Genomic DNA, 17,137 nt, shown 5'->3' with positions numbered 1-17,137 from the left:
ATTTTCAGGAAAAAGGAAGAATGGCTATACTACTCATATTGTTTATCTGACGCTGTACTGCAATTTACTCTTGCAGTATTCCTTATGGGAAATTCTAACTCAGTTTCATAGATGTGAATATCTCGGGATTCTAATTGTTCTAGAGGATTGTAAAATTTGGAAATTTGGTAGCATGGATTTTGGATAGCAGATGCATTACCGACTATAACCTGCTCAACCCTTTCGCCATTCGTTAACAGATTACTAACGAGGCTATGTCATTGAAAATGAGTGGCATACAAGATCTTTGTCACGGCACTGTGTTGTAATAACTTGCGGAGGATTTTAGGACGTCTTAGCTTCACTACAACTGTTGATCCCCGATGAGCTTCCAGCTTTCGACTGTGATCAACTGGCTGTGTGGGCAGCATGCTCTTTCTCGAAGGTTAAAAACACCGTTACAATCACCCTGATAAGGATCACCCTGATCTTCTCTGTTATCGTGCCCCAGCTATTTTCACTGGATCATGGCAGAGCTATGATGATGGTGACGATCACCTCTTCAGCAACCAGAATAGTCTTGCGATGTCTTGCAACAATCAAGCAAGGACTCTGGAACATTGCATGCTCAGTTGTCTCTTCATACACTACAGACACGTTGAATCAGTTTTCTGAAGATGGTCCTCAGGATCTGGTGATGAACTTCAAATTCCAAACGGGAGAACATGAGAGCTTTTTAGCATACATGGGCTATTACAGCGACAGACACTACCCAGCGCCTGCTGCTTTGTTCGTTTCTCTGCATGAGACTTCATCGGCAGGACCGGTATTCGAATCCCATCAGGACCATCTTCCCGCAGAGATGACTGACTATCCAACAGCAGGTTACGGGACGTGACCTTAGAGGTCGTAAAGCCAAAAAGAAGAAGAAACAGAAGAAGAAGAAGGAGGAACGGAATGAGAGGGATTTGATCCTTGGTCTGGAAGTGAATGCTTACCTCATAAAAAAAGATCTTGATCATGCTGAAGTAGTTCAGTCGTATTGTTGAATAATTTGAGATAAACCAAGATAAACGGAGATACTTAATTAAAACATTGGCAAATTTAAATGACAAATCAAATCGACTGATAACGATGGCTCCTTAATGTGAAGCAAATTGTTACACAAATTAAAAGAACATTTAAAAAAAAAATGTTCAACATTTCATTTGATTCAATTTCTATAAAGAATTTTCAATAACCGTCAAAGATATTTTTAATTTACGATATACACCAAAGGTACAACACGCAACACGCTGGATGTTCTAACATTCTAACAGCTTCTAATTTGCAGGTGAAAACTTCCACCGTTCGCTCAGCTAGCAATAAATCAATTGCTGACCTTTTCAACCTCCCAATAACTGACACGATGCTTCAGCTAACTTAAAGTCTCTTCAACTCTCAATGACGAACTTTACTGTGACAAAGGTCCTAGAAATGTGTTGAAAATGTAGCGAAAGTTGAAGCTCAAGTACCAACCCAAACCAAGGCTGGTGGGCTCACTTATCATCACCGAGTCTAAGTAGCTAAAATTGACCTTTGAGCCTGCTACTGAACAGGGCACGCAAAACAAAAAAAAAAAAACCAACATCCGACGGACCTGTCCTCCAGCAAATGGGTTAACTCTGTCGCGGAAACAATTTTCGGCACTCGTAAAAGTTCCACTGAGGGTGATTAATTTCTCCCCTCACCCTTCCCTCCACCAGACTCTCCACCGGAAGGAGCGTCCGGACGGCACCGGCAAAAGCTCCCCATTCTCGCCAGAAAACAACGCTGAACTGGTTCAGAACTGGAACAGCCACATCATACGTGGTATCCGGCGTGTAGAAAAACGCTTTCATCCAGCGGTGTCCATCTCATGCAGCTTCTCAGGTTCTGTGCGACGGCCTTGGCCACACAATCAATTATCTCCTTGTTGATTCTGACCACCAGTCGGTGACCATTTCCCGGAAGCCATCCTTCCGGTGGTCACCGGCGACTAGCACTGGGGTTTGATTTTTTGTGTTTGTGTGTCTTAGTTGCTCATTCACCACGATGCTCGTTACTCCTGGTTGCTCTTCACGATCGTCCCAAATAACCAACCATCCTTTTCTCTGCCTGTGTGTGTGTGTGGATTTATTTTTTGGTCCGTTGTTCTCGAGAGTTAGATGATGGAAAAATTCGTGGCCATTTTGGTTCTTTTTTTTTGTTCGGTCTGCTTCTCATTCCTTCGTAGCTATTTCATTCATTTTCCACTAAAGACCAACCTCTTTTGGTTCCTGTCGATGACTTCTGGAGAGTCCTTTTCGATGATGGTGTGTGTATGTGTGGCTTCCCGCTTCTCTTGCTTTCGTCTGGGCGAAATGTCCTTTCATCGATGTTTCTTTTGTCACACGGTCGGTTGGAAAAATAGTGTCAGTCGTTAAATTGTGTTCTTTCGCTGTGCCATTCCATGTTGACTTAGGGTAGTTAGGTGGTTGAATTCACGAGTAAAGAACAAGATCGGTTCTATTTAAGGGGGAGCATGGGTGCAGAACGATGGGGAGTCCCATTCGACGTTGATTATTTCATTCGACTTGAGCGTGATGACGGCAGCGGGAACCGGTTTGTGTCCACCCCGGAAGCAATGGATCGAAAATCATTTATTACGCTACTAATAATCGGTATTTATCACTTGATTGGTTTAATTAAAACATTGTTCTGTATCTATTAGCAGAGCTTGTTTGCTGATCGATTTTCTGACGATAGTTGAAAATAGCTCGTTGGTTTTTTCAATCATTTTTGTCAGGATTTCTGAGGATTGTGAATGGTTGGATAAATGTTAATAAATTTAAATTTTTTAGATAAACAAGCTATTTTATCTTGAATTTTTTTAATAGATTCTATCTATTCTCTACACTTTCGGTTCAAATTTATTTAAATTGTTTGACTCAATACTATGGTAGAGTTTGTTTATTCTAAGCAGATTAAGTTGCGTCCTTTATTTTTCTTTATTAAGATGGTTTCGTTTTATTGTTACTTACGATTTCAATCATGACTGGTGAAATCTTCATTAAATATTATCATTTATTGATGTTTTTTTTTCGTAAGAACTGCCTGACCGTATTGCTTGACTTAGAATACCACGTAGTGAGGTCATTTTGACTATCATCATTTGGCCCAAAGAAGAACTTTAAAGTCTGATAAAAGAGTTCTTCCGTAAGCGTGTGAAACATTCCACAAAGTGGGGTATACAATCTGCAGGCATTTTAATTCTGCAGCACCCAGAAACCCACCGCTTTACTTTCACCATTAAACAGGTTTCAACATTAAACATCCTTGAGGCAAAATTGCATCAACGTTTATGAGTTCGCTCATAAGAGTCTTCAATCTCTGTGTGTGCCTACACAAGAATAACAAAATGCAGAGTACACATGGGGAAAAAAACTCATCCAGTTTTCCAACCTAAACTTACGTTGAAACTGGATCCTTCCGAAGCTCACAACAGATTCATTTCCATAGGAAACTTCATTTTCCTACGAAAAACGTTCTCGATCGCAGAATGTTGCCCCAAGAATGGTGCCGTTGAGTTATGAAGTTCGTTTTTCAGCGAGTCAAGTGATTTTTACAATTTTACGAGTTCTATGAATTTAAATTGAATTTATCAACTTTTACCCGTAAGGAACGGCATCACTTCACCGGCGCCGTCACCATTTTGTCCCGATCGAAAGGAAACGAAAATTTTTTACAGTAAGCTTCACTTGTAAGTAAGTGTCTGCGGCTGTATGTGTGAGGGATGTGAATTGGCAAGAGAGTGTGTGAGTTCAAGGGCAAAATCGAGGGAAGATCAAAATGTCCCTCAGGCCAGCCACGACTTAAATGTACCCCGAACGTCACGTTCGATAGTGTGTTTAACGAACTTGGGTGGGGCACAGCTTTTTAAGAGGATTACTTTCCAATGTAGTTTTTGGGAGTAGGTTGGGAAAGAGCTTTTAGACTTTGTATGTATATTTATTCGAATTTTGATGTAGTGCACAGCTTTCGTAACTGCCTGGGAACTAATTTTAATCAATAATTGACTAGTACGCTATACGGCTCGATTGTTCCAAGTAATGTACTTACTGAAGCTCATTGACGAACATGAGAGGACATCCAGGAATTCGATGAAACAACTCGTACAAAAATTGAAATTATATTAAAAACATCCTGCAAATATAACTTGTTCAAAAGTAATCGACCTTTGTACCTCTTTTGCAGACCCAAATGTGGTGGAATGAAGAATCATGAAAGTGCTTCTAAGTGTGAGCTGAGTTGATTCATAGTCAAAGCTATTACTGGGAACTAAGAGAGTGGACGGTACTTTTCCATAATTTTGAGCATCTTTTCCTATTCACAACCAGTGTCGTCACACTCGGAGCGACACGGAGTGACTCGAAGAAGACTAGAGCGGTACTCCGATTTGTTCTGTTCTGGAGAACTTTACTCGTATTAAAATCTTTAGGTACTGGTTTATTCAGCATAACGTATCGATTTTATCTTCTTATCATTCTATTTTGCTAAACTACCTACCAGGCTGCTATGGAATAGATGCCACAAATGGCTAACTAGACTTTTTGCTTCCACTTTGTTGGATAGTCAGTCCTCACCACGAAGTCCAGATGGGATTTGTCCCTCGGTCCTGCCGTGTGAAGACGAGCGCCGTTGTCGCCCCCACCATATGGGTCTTGGGGGTGTTAGGGATAGCTAAGGAGAAAGAGAAAGAAAGAGTGAGAGAGAGAGAGATAGAAAAGGAGAGAGAGAGAGTTTACAACTAGTTACAAATATTAAGTTAATTCAAATATTATCGTGGAGTCTGGATCGGAAGGTGGCTAATGGAAGGTGATGGTCAAACAAGTGGTTGTAAAAATTAAATAATTGAATAACGTACCACACGCAAAAGAGGATCATTAACTCCGAAAGCCGTAGGTAAAAATGTAGGGCTGATACGAGACTGGGAACATCAACACCGTTCGACATAAGGGAAGCAACAAACATGATTTGGGATACTCTGCGTCGTTTTGCTAAGGTATCAAGTCCTAACAGCTGGCATCTTTGCTCATATTCCGGCAGAGGCTCAGAAGTATTACTCGACATGAGTCCTACAGCATATCGCATAAATGATCACTGTATTCCTTCATTGCGGTCGATCGATGAGTTGGAAACCGGACACCATACAACAAAACAATATTTGAGTACAGGTCTGACCAGTGAGCAATACAGGACTTTTAGGCACACTGAATCGATTGTACAAGGTGTCTTTCGTTTTATTAACCCGATAGATTTGTGAGCCTTTTTCACGATCGTTTCAATATGCTCGAGGAAAGATAATCTGCTATCGAATGTTACACCTAGATCTCTGACAGACTGTACTCGATTTATTATTATTCCATCGAAAGAACAAACATTTCTAACTGGAGTATGAGAGCGACTAAACGACATGACGTTACACTTTTCAGGACATAACACTAGTTGATTAGAAAAGCACCAGAAGAATTTTGAAGAGACATACAGTCAGCAGTAGACGCTAAAGGTTTAAAGATCTTAGAGTCATCCGCTTAACAAAGAAAACAATCATGTGGGAGGATTGTGATTACATCAGTAATAAATAAAACGAATAATAATGGAGAGAGAGAGAGAGAGAGAGAGAGAGAGAGAGACTTGAGTTGTACAACTAGTAAAACTGTTTTAATCCAGTTGGTTGGAATAACCATCTTCTGCGATCGTATTTCATCTGTTGAATGGCAGGCAACAATGTACACTTGACGATTAAATGGCTCTGGGCAACTATAAAACCGCACGGCAAATAGTTTACTCTTGTTGATAGTTTCGACATTCCTAACATACATTCTTATCATAATTCAAATATTTCCACATTAAATGACGTTGTGAAACAAAGAGGCAAAGCTCCAAAGCTTGAAGAATTCTGATACATTCTACACATTTGTTCAAAACGATCTCTAATATTTATCGGTTGAAAACGTTTGCGAACTAAACAGTACAAGAAAAGAACATCAAATAATCCATGTATAAATAATTAGGATCTGAAGCAAGTTATTGTCTTAAGAATTGGCGATAACTTATTCTGGAACTCGCCTTTACAAGTTTCCCAGTTACCCTTACTCACTAGCTTATTTGTTTTACTGTGTCTGGTGGGTATGTTCTTGTCATTTTTTGTATGTAATAGATTCGATATCGGAATCAGCAGAATCTTAAGGGAGCAGGAACATCCTTAGCACATACCTTACAACTCATTCAAAATAATTTCAGAATTCTTATTCTTCGAAGTAAAAGAAAGCGATTCGCTGCTTCTATTGTTTTTCCACACCGTTTAATTATTGAAAGGAGTTTAAACCGTCTTTGCACGCACGCCTCAAACAATTCCCACTCACACGTGGCAATGAAACGAGCCTCCTTTAAATTGAAGGGCTTGTGTGCCACTTCTTATCGTCTCGCTTTACCCCATCGAACGTGTTTATGGAATTGAAAAGCCTTCCCGCTTCGAGTTCTCCATCTTACCGAACCTTGTTTCGATCACGCCCCACGACAACATGGAAACTGCTTATCATGTTGCCACGTGTCTTACACTGCGTTAGGTGGTGGTGGCTGTGGTCTGATCGTTTTGCAAGAGGCCAAACGAAGACGACAAGTTGTTAATGATAATCTAGCGACTCGGTGTGAGAAGCAAGTTCCCGTTTTTCAGGTGAACCTCATAAGTGGGCTGAATAACGAGTTTTCCCGTTGCCAGCTACTTGAATCGTCGCGCCAAGTCATCTGCATGATGGACGGGGATGAAACAACCTCCCCTTTTGCTACCCTTTTGTCACGGCCACATTCTGCTTGTTGGTAATGCTTTGTACACACAAGTTCACACACCACCGTATGGTATGTCTCGTCTCGCAGTTCCGATGAAAATGGAAAGGGAAAATTCGCTGTTACTAGGAGGGTGTGTTACCTTTTTTTCCCCTTCTTAACCACCTTTACTTTTTCCGACTGGCAACGCCTTGTCAACCACGAGTCTGCCATTGCTAGGTCAACAACGCGCACGACAACATCCGTCAACAGACACAAAGAATGTCTTCCATTTCCATATTTCCTTTTAAAGCGCAGCAAAAGGGCACGACACGCACACACACACACACATATATGCTGATATGCCTCCGTGTGTAAGGTTTTATCTGAGCTTTTCCGTCAAATTTGTTGCCCGGGAAATGGAACTGGTTTCGTGGGAGAAGCTTTTCATCTGCTATTTACACCGTTCAGAAGAAGAATGAAAAAAAAAACATCATGCATGTGATAAGCACCCGCATATTTGGGATGGGGTTTTTTTTCCCTGTTAGAGGATGGGAAACAAAAAAGGTTGTTCCTTAACTTTCCATCGCGATAAGGATCGTTTATGTAGTGTGTAAATAGTATTAGTGTATAGGTGTAAGAGTAGTGCGTAAGTAGTCATAAGTAGAATAAGAGTATTGGGTTATAAGCAGGAAATACAGTCAGTCGCATACGAACAGTCGAACAAGCAAGAGTATTTAATTAGACACAACAGTTGGCGACGAGGATAATTCGGTCCGTGTGCAAAAGTCTATAGTCAGCAGAAGTAAAATAGTCCAAAAATGTCTTTAATTGGTGAAATAGAACCCTTCGTCATGGGTGAAAGTATTCGTGAATACTTGGAAAGAATGGATATTTTCTTTCAAGTGAACGAAATAGAGGCGTCGAAAAAGACAGTGATGCTGTTAACACTAGGAGGAGCGTCACTATACAGTCTGATATCGAAGATGGTATCACCGGAGGAGCCGAAATTGTGCAATTATGAAAAGCTGTGTAGAAAGCTTAAAGAACAATTGGAGCAAAAAGTGAATGTGGTGGCTGAGCGTTACAATTTCCGTCACTGCATGCAGAAAGAACATTCCATTGCTGAGTACGTTATGGAGTTGAAGGCCAATGCACAAACATGCAAGTTCCAATCGTTTTTATCGGAAATGTTGCGTGATCAATTGGTGGCTGGTGTACGGGACGACGGGTTGAGGAAGCGCCTACTAAGAGAGTCTGACCTGACTTTCGAGCAAGCCGAAAGCATCGCGAGAACGTGGGAAGCGGCGGAAGAGCAGAACGAGACTTTTGCGGTAAAGGTGCAGCCCAGAGAAATGGCGGCAATTAGGCACGCGCCAAAAAGTAGCGTCGGTGCGCAGCACTACAACCACGTCGGGAGCAGTTATCATCCACACAAGCAGAGCAACGTGCACGCAATCGAGAGAAAGTGTTACCGGTGTGGGAGACTACACAATCCACAAACATGTCCAGCACGATTGTGGCAGTGTTTTACATGCAAGAAGATCGGGCATGTGTCGTCGTTGTGTAGAAATAAGAACATGCGAGTGCAAAGTTTGAAAACGTACGATAGAGAGGTTCCGCTCGCACACATATCAAACGAAAATAAGTTAAGTGAACCAGAAGAGTGTGTGTTAAACGTTAACGGTATTGATGTAGTATTCGAGATTGATTGCGGAGCGTGTAATACGGTATTACCAGAGGACATTTACCTCGATAAATTTAGAAGTGTGAAGTTAGAACCAACACAATTACGTTTCATAACGGCGTCAGGGCAAAGGTTAATCCCTTTGGGTAAAATGATAGTGGATGCGACACGAAAAAACAAAACGGTTAAATTGCAAATTGTAATAATTCCAACTGGAGATAAAGGAAGTGCGTTATTAGGGCGAGATGGTTTAGATGTCTTATTCCCGGAATGGAGAAAAACGTTTAAGTTAAACCAAATCGAAGAGAGTAATTGGAATAATGAAATGAGAGAGAAATTTCCTAGTTTGATTGATGGCAATCATAAAGAAACGATCGAAGATTTCGAAGCAAATTTGATATTAAAACCAAACTACACTCCAATATTTCATAAGGCATATGCGGTGCCGTACGCACTTGTGGCAAAGGTAGAAGAAAACATAGAGAAATTAGTGCAAGATGGAATATTGATACCCTTATCGCAAAAATTAACCCTACAGCAGCACACAAAAGAGAGATTACCGATGAATGCAAGGAGCAAACAAGAGATATTGTGAAAAGAACTGTGGAAGATGCATTTCATGAAGAAGAAGAGGTATATTACAGGAATCATTTTAAAGAAATTCTGAGATGGATTCCAGCTGTAGTAAAAAAACGAATAGGAGAAGTCGTGTACCTAATAAGCATTAATGGAATAATACGTAAAGTACACAAAAATCAATTAAGACGAAAAACAATGCATGATAAGTTTATAGTAAATAGAATACCTATATCAAACAAATGGTCTTACAAAAGAAAAAGAAGTGAGTCGAGTCCACCACCCGTACGAAGATCAAAAAGATTAGAAGGGCAACCACGTTTTAAATACCCAAAATAAGTAAACTTCGTTTAAGGGGGAGAAGTGTAAAGATTGGATAGAAACTTCGTTTAAGGGGGAGAATGTAGTGTGTAAATAGTATTAGTGTATAGGTGTAAGAGTAGTGCGTAAGTAGTCATAAGTAGAATAAGAGTATTGGGTTATAAGCAGGAAATACAGTCAGTCGCATACGAACAGTCGAACAAGCAAGAGTATTTAATTAGACACAACAGTTTACATCAAAGAAAGTAGAAAATTGTTCTTCACTAGAAAGTGAACAAAATGCCATTTCGCTTTGAGAAGAATTAAACGAATATTTTAAAAAGTAAAGTTTAAAGTATGAATGTAATATTTTCGTGTAATACTCCTAAAGCTTCCTAAAGTCTTCAAGCCTGCAGATAAAAAAACTCCTCCATATCGGTGGTGAAAATTGTTTTCCAATTTTATCTTCTACCGACAACAACCTTCGCCAGCTTACCTGCGCTCGGTGCTCTTGGTTGTTCCCGAGAAAGGTTGAAGACGATATTTTATTCAACGCAAGAATTGCTCAAACCAATTTCATCTCGATTCATTTCCGCCCGGATGGTGAAATCTCATTTTTCATAACTCCTCGGGAAAAACGGTGGTTTCGTGGTGGTTGTGACGGTGGCGGTTGCTTTATTTGTTTTCTTTATTCATTTTGTTCCGATTGTTACGTTGTAAGAGCTGCCGTGTAATACAGTGTGCAGTGTAAGAATAGAATATGATTTTGGGCAATGTGATGAAAATTAACGAATCGATTTACTTGATATTCTTCGATATTGTTTTTCAAATTGCTTCGAGGTTCAATGGCTCCCACAAACCAATGTCTGGTTTATTCTGTTGCTAATTTGTTTCCGCTATTATTATGAACTTTTACTCTCTAATTTACTTCTAAAAGCCGCGAACCACATGAAACGTCATAATTTATGTTTTAGGTTTGGTTGAGTGTTTGAAAAATTTTATCGCTTTGAGACCAGTATTTAAATGCACAAATTAACGAAGAAAAAGCTGAAATCGTAACTTTGAAATTGTTCCACCACTCCAAATGGATTTCAACGATTTCAATTTGTCCATGGCCGTGGGGGTGAGAGGGTAAAGATTCAAGAACTATTTTGAAAAGAGGATTGGAACGGAACGGTGAACCGAAACGGTCACCACTACTCCACTACTGGTTGGCTTTTTCTGCACATAATTTCAACTTTTTGTCAAAATTTCCTATAGTGCCTTGCTTAGGCATACCTTAATTTTATGTTTTATCTTTTATTCTCTTATCTGGACCGTCATAATTAATTATAAATAAATAAATAAATTTTATTCTCTTATAATGAGTTAAGCGGTTCTTAAATTAAACTTGTAAGTAATTTATTTGATTATTTCACGTATGACCATCTTGTCCGGTGATATTCCTTTAAGACAATGTGTCCATGTTACTACGTTATGCACTGTAATCTAGACGGATATCATTAAAGAAGATAGACATGCTGTTAACATTTTCTTCAGACATCCAGAGGAGTGAAAAATTGAGCCTCACAGCTGCATGCAGCTTGCTGTTATTTTAAGCATAACTTTCCTCATACGAAAACACGTTTAATACTAAATCATTTCAATTGGTAAGGAAATTCCGTTTTCGTAAACGACATTACCAGTAACATTAAGCGCAGCGATGTGTATGTGTATGCACCGTGCAAGCATAAATTCTTCACCTCAACAACAATAATTGTTCGTACCGAGGTAAAGCCATACGGTGAACCATACGTGCCACACCCGCTTTGCTGGCGAGCGAGAAAATGCAGCTTCTGGCCTCAGTCACATTCCAATTACGCTTCAGTGAAACCGCTCAAAATCACTTCCACTGCACATTTGCATGCTTGCACCGATGTGCAACGCTCGCGCGCACTAGTCCAGCGGCCGAAACTGGCGCTGTTGTTGGGCTGAAAAGATGGATGAACTAATCAACAATTCTACACGGCAAGCGGCCACGCTGTGAAGCAGGTTTTTGTAACCGGCTACGTTCGGCCAAAAAGCCTCGCCCATGTGCCTAATGTCGCACGGATGCATGTGTCCTTCGCCGAATCGCGCAATAAGGCTTCCAGTAGGCTTTTAGGGCGGGCTGCTGACCAGCTCCAGCTGTCGTCCAATTCGTGGTAACACGAACAAACAACAACGCAGCGCTATATGTCACTTGTTTCTTTCAGCTGCAGCCGAAATGTTGTGTCCAAAAAGTGTATTCCTGGAAGGCCGTCGTCTGTAACAAAGCCTATTTGGATCATCGCGGGAAATGTGATACGATCTGGACATAAGCTACAGCCTGTAAAACGGGGAGAAGCGAAAAAAAAAACACGAATTCTATTTCACGTGCAGAGTACGTGCGGATCGTACCCTTTTAACTTTAAAACTCATTACAAAATGGCTGACGACCGAGGGGACGACCTTTATACAAATTGTTATTGTGTTCGCTGATGCTGTTATGAACACTAGCGCGAAACTAATGCGATTATCCTAATTCTTTTTCTCCGGGGTGGGTTCAAGGGGGCAGAGAGGTTTCTTTTGCCTTTTGGTTCTTTCATAAAGTTAAGGAAGAATAACGCACTTTTCTTTTGCTATTGCTGCTGCTGCTGTAACTTAATAAAGACGTGCTGTTCCCCCATTCGAGTGCATCTAAGGCTTTCCCACAGTGCTGCTCTACATTAAATGACACTATTAAAGAATGGACTGACACACAGAAGCCAACCTCGAAGTTCATGGAAAGTGAACTGAAACTTTGTAATCAATTTATCTTCTTTAAAATTCCGAACCACTACTTGCGTGTCTGTGTTTGTGTGCTGGGGAAGACGAATGAAAGAAACTGCCCACAGCACGGACACAAGCGAATGCACGAGGGAAATGCTTACTTCAAGGAACAGCAAAACTTTCCTCTTCTTTGAGACGTTGGCGAGTCCTCTAGCCTTGAACGGGGAGCCTGTTCGGAGCCCAGTACGGAGCTGCAATTAATCTTACATTTCATCTTTCTATCCAGCCATTTTCCATTTCCTCATCTTCTTTGCATGAACTGAAAGCTCTGGAACACTCCTGGACCTTTGGATAGCACTAAGCGGTAACTGTCACAATGGAGTTTAAGCTACTGAGCCACCATAGCTTTGAGTCCATCATTCGCTATCATTTCTTCCAAATGCACCGATGTTCTTTATGCATGGGGAAATCGAACCGAATCCGTTGGTGTGCTCGTTCGCGGTTATGCACTTCTTCCATTCCATAAAAGCCATAAATGCAACAGGGAACTGGCAACGCTGATGATTATGATGGTGATTCGCCCAAATTCGTGGGTAATTCAATCGGACCCGAAACAGTCAAGGAAATGTTTCAGCGCTTCCGGTGGTTAGGAGCGGTTGAGTTGAGGCACATGTCAGATTATGGAGAAGTGGGCGCACAAACGCCCTTAGGGGTTGTCATGGGTTTTTTTTTAGAGGGCCTCTTGGGGAGGTGGTTTTTGTCGAACTGATCGAAGGGAAATGGTACCACGACAGTTAAATGAATTATGGCAACTCCGGTGAAGAACTCCAGGAAGCTTTCTGCCGGGAAACGTGACCAACCAAAAAATGAATGATTGAACATAGGAAATGTGGCTCCAAGTGAATTAATTTCAGAAAGTGAAGTATTCAAATGCGCTTTGCTACGTTGATGTATTGGAGAATAAAATAGCGATGGATATTTTTATTATATTAGCAGTTTTAACAAAAATATCTAATCAATCAATTGAAAATCTCAAAGGCAAAGGAAGACTAAATATAACAGGTTGAACATTCGTTCGTTATTTATTTAGTTGATGGTTTATAGAATGCCTACTAATACTGCAAGCCTTTTCCATGGATTTTTTTTATTAAAATTTCTTAAGAGACCACATTGGCCATATTGTTTTTTTGAAACATGAAATACTGACTTACAATTTACGATTGTTTCATTGGTAATCTAGGAAAAAGGAAATAATCGCATACTGACAAGCTGACATAATCAGTACGCGCAATTGAGATTAAAAATAGTAATACATTAATGACAATAAATGAAGACTGTAAAGCATCATACACGATAAATTATTTTCTAGATGAAGATTAAAGAAAAATAATTATAAATTGCCTACCTCTAGGCGCGTGATTTGCTTTAACTAATCTTAAGACTTTCTCATCGTTCTTTTCTTGCAGAAATATCCGTAGGTTTACGAAATGTTCGCGTCACCGTACCAACGGCCGTACGGAAAGGCGACTCGGCCCACCTATTCTGTGACTACGAGCTGGAGGACAAGGAGCGACTGTATTCAATCAAATGGTACAAAGGCAAGCGTGAGTTTTATCGCTACACGCCTCAAGAAAAACCATCGATGAAAGTGTTCACTGCCGTTGACGTTGAGGTGAGCATCGTTTTTACACTATGTTCCACACTTTACTGTTTCTATCGTGCAATTATTTCAGCATCAAATGAAATCTCTATTCAAAGCAACCTAACAGCAGGAAACGTTTTAACTAAAAACTCAAACTATTTATGCCGCTGGAAAAAAGCAGGAAAATAAAAACTTTCGCATTTCTATTGTTGATGCAACTGGAGCGATGTTTCCTTTCCAGAAGCTAAACGCTTTCCAGAAGTTAATAAAAAAAGTTATAGGTTCTTTAGCCAGCTTTCGTAACTCTCCCGAACAAAGGAATGAAGCACGGGATATCAAATCGGTTGGAAGTAATTAGTTTGCATGTGCTTCTTCGAAGCGAAGAATGCGTGCCTTTGAAGATTGTTATTGTTCCCGGAACGCGTTGAACCAGCAAAACGCTGACCCGAGGATGGACGTTAGCTTCTTGCAACATTTAAGAAAATATCACTTTTGTTTTTGTTTTTGTTAATGCTTGAAGAGCTTAAGAAGTTCTTGTAAAAATGAAGACAAAATCTAGTTATTCTTATATTTATATGTATGTTTGCGTTCCTGTTTTTTTCAACGAGCCTCAATATCGCTCAAAAGAAATCGTCAAGCATCGTCACAAAAGCGAACTTGATTTGAAAAACAATACTTCCAGCTTGGATTTGGCTCCAGGCCGGCCCAAGAGCCCTCATGATTCCCTCATGAATTTCTAATGCACTCTTGACAAGACGAAATTCGATTCAAATCCATCCATCCGGGTGGAGGTAAAAAACGAGCCTCAAGATAAGCACGAGCACAAGGACCAGTATTTCTAATTTCATTTCATTCGTTCGCCCAGTCATAATCATCCATCATGCGGGCTGTCTGGATAACGATCGGACAACCGAACCAATCTGTACCGGTTCGATCGATTCATCTTGATTGGGAATAATGGTTTGAGTGTTCGGTTCTTTCGCCAACATTCCAGCCAGAGAAAAGCAAAAGCGGAAAGTTTGTATTATCTTTTTTTTTCTCTTCAGCTTCACTTTCGACCACGACGTCAGCACTTGAGCTTGAGCTGGCAGCAAGCATCTTCGTAGCTGGCAGCGTTATGAGCGTGAAAGTATTTTATTTATCAACGCAACGAAAACATGCAATACCGAACCAATAAAATGCGTCCTGGTGACGCTCTTCCACCGAACGTTCTTAAAGTTGTTTAATGAGTGTTCATGGTTCTGCACGCTTGTTTTATTACGTGGAAGCCATAGAAGCGAACTTTTATTTTTCCTGTCCCCAGATGGTGTCCAGCTGTCAAATGGAATGTTTCGGGCGTTCTTTTTTTCCCCTTCCTGGCCAATCTACAACCCATCGCGAACAAGCGCAAAACTTCCCGCTCACATTTTGGAGGGGACCAAAGATAAGACGCAAATAATGTCTGTTTTTGTTGCTTTCCAGTCAATAAACAACTGTGATAACGTCCAAACAACGTTCGGGGTACGGAGGAAAAGTGCACGATCAGCTTTGCCAGAACCAACGCCGTTGGAATGTTTTAGCGTTAGCACAGTTTGTGTCCGCTAATATTGTTTTTTTTTTTCCTTCGCAAAAAAAAAAACTCCGACCGCGTTCGAATTGTGGATGTTTGCGAAGCTTTTGCGACAAATTATTTACATTCGCTGTAGGAGGGTAAGGGTTTAATGGAGGCGCATGGTACTTTGTACTACAACCGGCACAAACACAAGGCATTGTGGCAAGGGGAAACAAGGCTAAAAATTGCAACATTTCGTGCAAGAAAAAAGAATTGCTTCACCAGGCCAGGTCAGAGCGTACAACCTTCAGCCAAAATGGGACGCTAAGGTTAGGCTGATATGAAAGATTGGTTCTGCAGCAGGTGCAACGAAGGATAGAAGGATGGCGCAAAGGGCGAGTAAGGATGCTGCTGGCCCGTGTAGATCTCCATTGCCAGATGAGCTTGTTGGCAGATTTAAAGCGAAGATCTAAGACCGAGCGAGCTCTTCATAAGACCCGACCCTAAATTATCTCGTCGATTTATGATGGTTTAGTAGTGTTTTTTTTTGGGGGGGGGGGGGGGGCATGCTGGGGCTCGATTCTTTATTGTACGCAATATATAAACCTCGTTCATCCGGTTGTCTGGTTGATAAAGACGGTAAACCCGTCCGTCCTTGGATGAATAAATAGTCTCAGAGTGAAGTGTTTTCCACTCGATTTTGTAGGTATTTCGGAGAGGACTTTGCTGTGCTGTTTACTCGGTGGTAGATGCTTCCGTTGTTTTGGCAATAATTCTTAAAGAATCTTTAAGTTCAGCAGTTCTAACATGTTCTCTATTAAATTTCCTTTTCCAGCGATCGTTATCGAACATGAGTAACGTCGTAATAAAGGCACTCGAAACAAACGTATCTGGGAAGTACAGCTGTGAGGTGTCGGCTGATGCTCCTTCCTTCCACACAATGATAGTATCCGGTGATATGGAAGTCATAGGTGAGTTTAGCTCATTTTGTATTTAAAATTAACTAAAATAAAATAAATATCAAATCTTGGGATAGAATCAGTCAAATCGATTATCTTTTTATAAAAAAAACATTGAATTCTTTTTAAAATAATCTATCTAGTGCTTGTATCCATGCATCAAGCGGAAACAAAACTTTTAAACAACTAAGTTAAAATAATATGTTTAATAATTGTTAATTCAAAACAATAAAAGGGAAAGAGATTAAGAATATTAATAATATTACGTGTAAAATAAGAAAACTTATAAAAGGAAAATCATTTCATTTAATTTCATGTATTTGATATGATTGCCCTTGGCTATACAATAAGTCTAATATCTAATCTTAAACTAGTCTAAACGGTACACAGAATAAGTTGCAGCATTAGAGAAAAAAAGAAAACAAAACAAAAAATAGGGAAGTGAAGGAAGGATGAGGAAGTGGATAAAAACCGGGAACGGAAAAAAGTCAGGGATGTGTTGAAATCAAAGTGATGGGACGAGGAATTAAAAATTTTGGCGGCAATAAGGAGAGGATCTTTACGGCCCACCGCCGTAAGGTGACGTAAGGCAACAAAAATTGGGGGACGATATCGAAGGACGCGGGAGGGAACATATAGAGGGATTTAAATGAGCAAAGTTTGGTCATCGAATCAATCAAGGAGAAGTGCGGTAACAAATGAGGATTTGGAAATATAACGGCGATCTTCAAGCGACGCAAGACCAAGCAACCGGCATCTGTCCTCGTAACAGGGCAGAGCAGAGTATCGATCGCCAAGAATTTTCCGGAGAGCAAACCTGGTGAAGGATCTCTGCACCCGTTCTATTCAATCAGTGAGAATTCTTCCCG

The 17,137-nt window shown here is 40.5% G+C and overlaps 1 protein-coding gene across 1 annotated transcript in view; it reads left to right on the top strand.

Moving 5' to 3' along the window:
* Window positions 1–17,137, top strand: part of LOC126565026 (uncharacterized) — a 42,115-nt gene that overhangs the window by 12,497 nt on the left and 12,481 nt on the right. The window contains exons 2-3 of the mRNA XM_050222166.1: window positions 13,603–13,808; window positions 16,145–16,280. Of these exons, the coding sequence (XP_050078123.1) occupies window positions 13,603–13,808; window positions 16,145–16,280 (342 nt within the window). The remainder of the gene's footprint in view (window positions 1–13,602; window positions 13,809–16,144; window positions 16,281–17,137) is intronic.

This window comes from Anopheles maculipalpis, chromosome 3RL (assembly GCF_943734695.1).
Source record: "Anopheles maculipalpis chromosome 3RL, idAnoMacuDA_375_x, whole genome shotgun sequence".
Taxonomy (NCBI): domain Eukaryota; kingdom Metazoa; phylum Arthropoda; class Insecta; order Diptera; family Culicidae; genus Anopheles; species Anopheles maculipalpis.
Note: the sequence above shows the minus strand (reverse complement) of the source record. Positions and strands in the feature narration are given on the sequence as shown.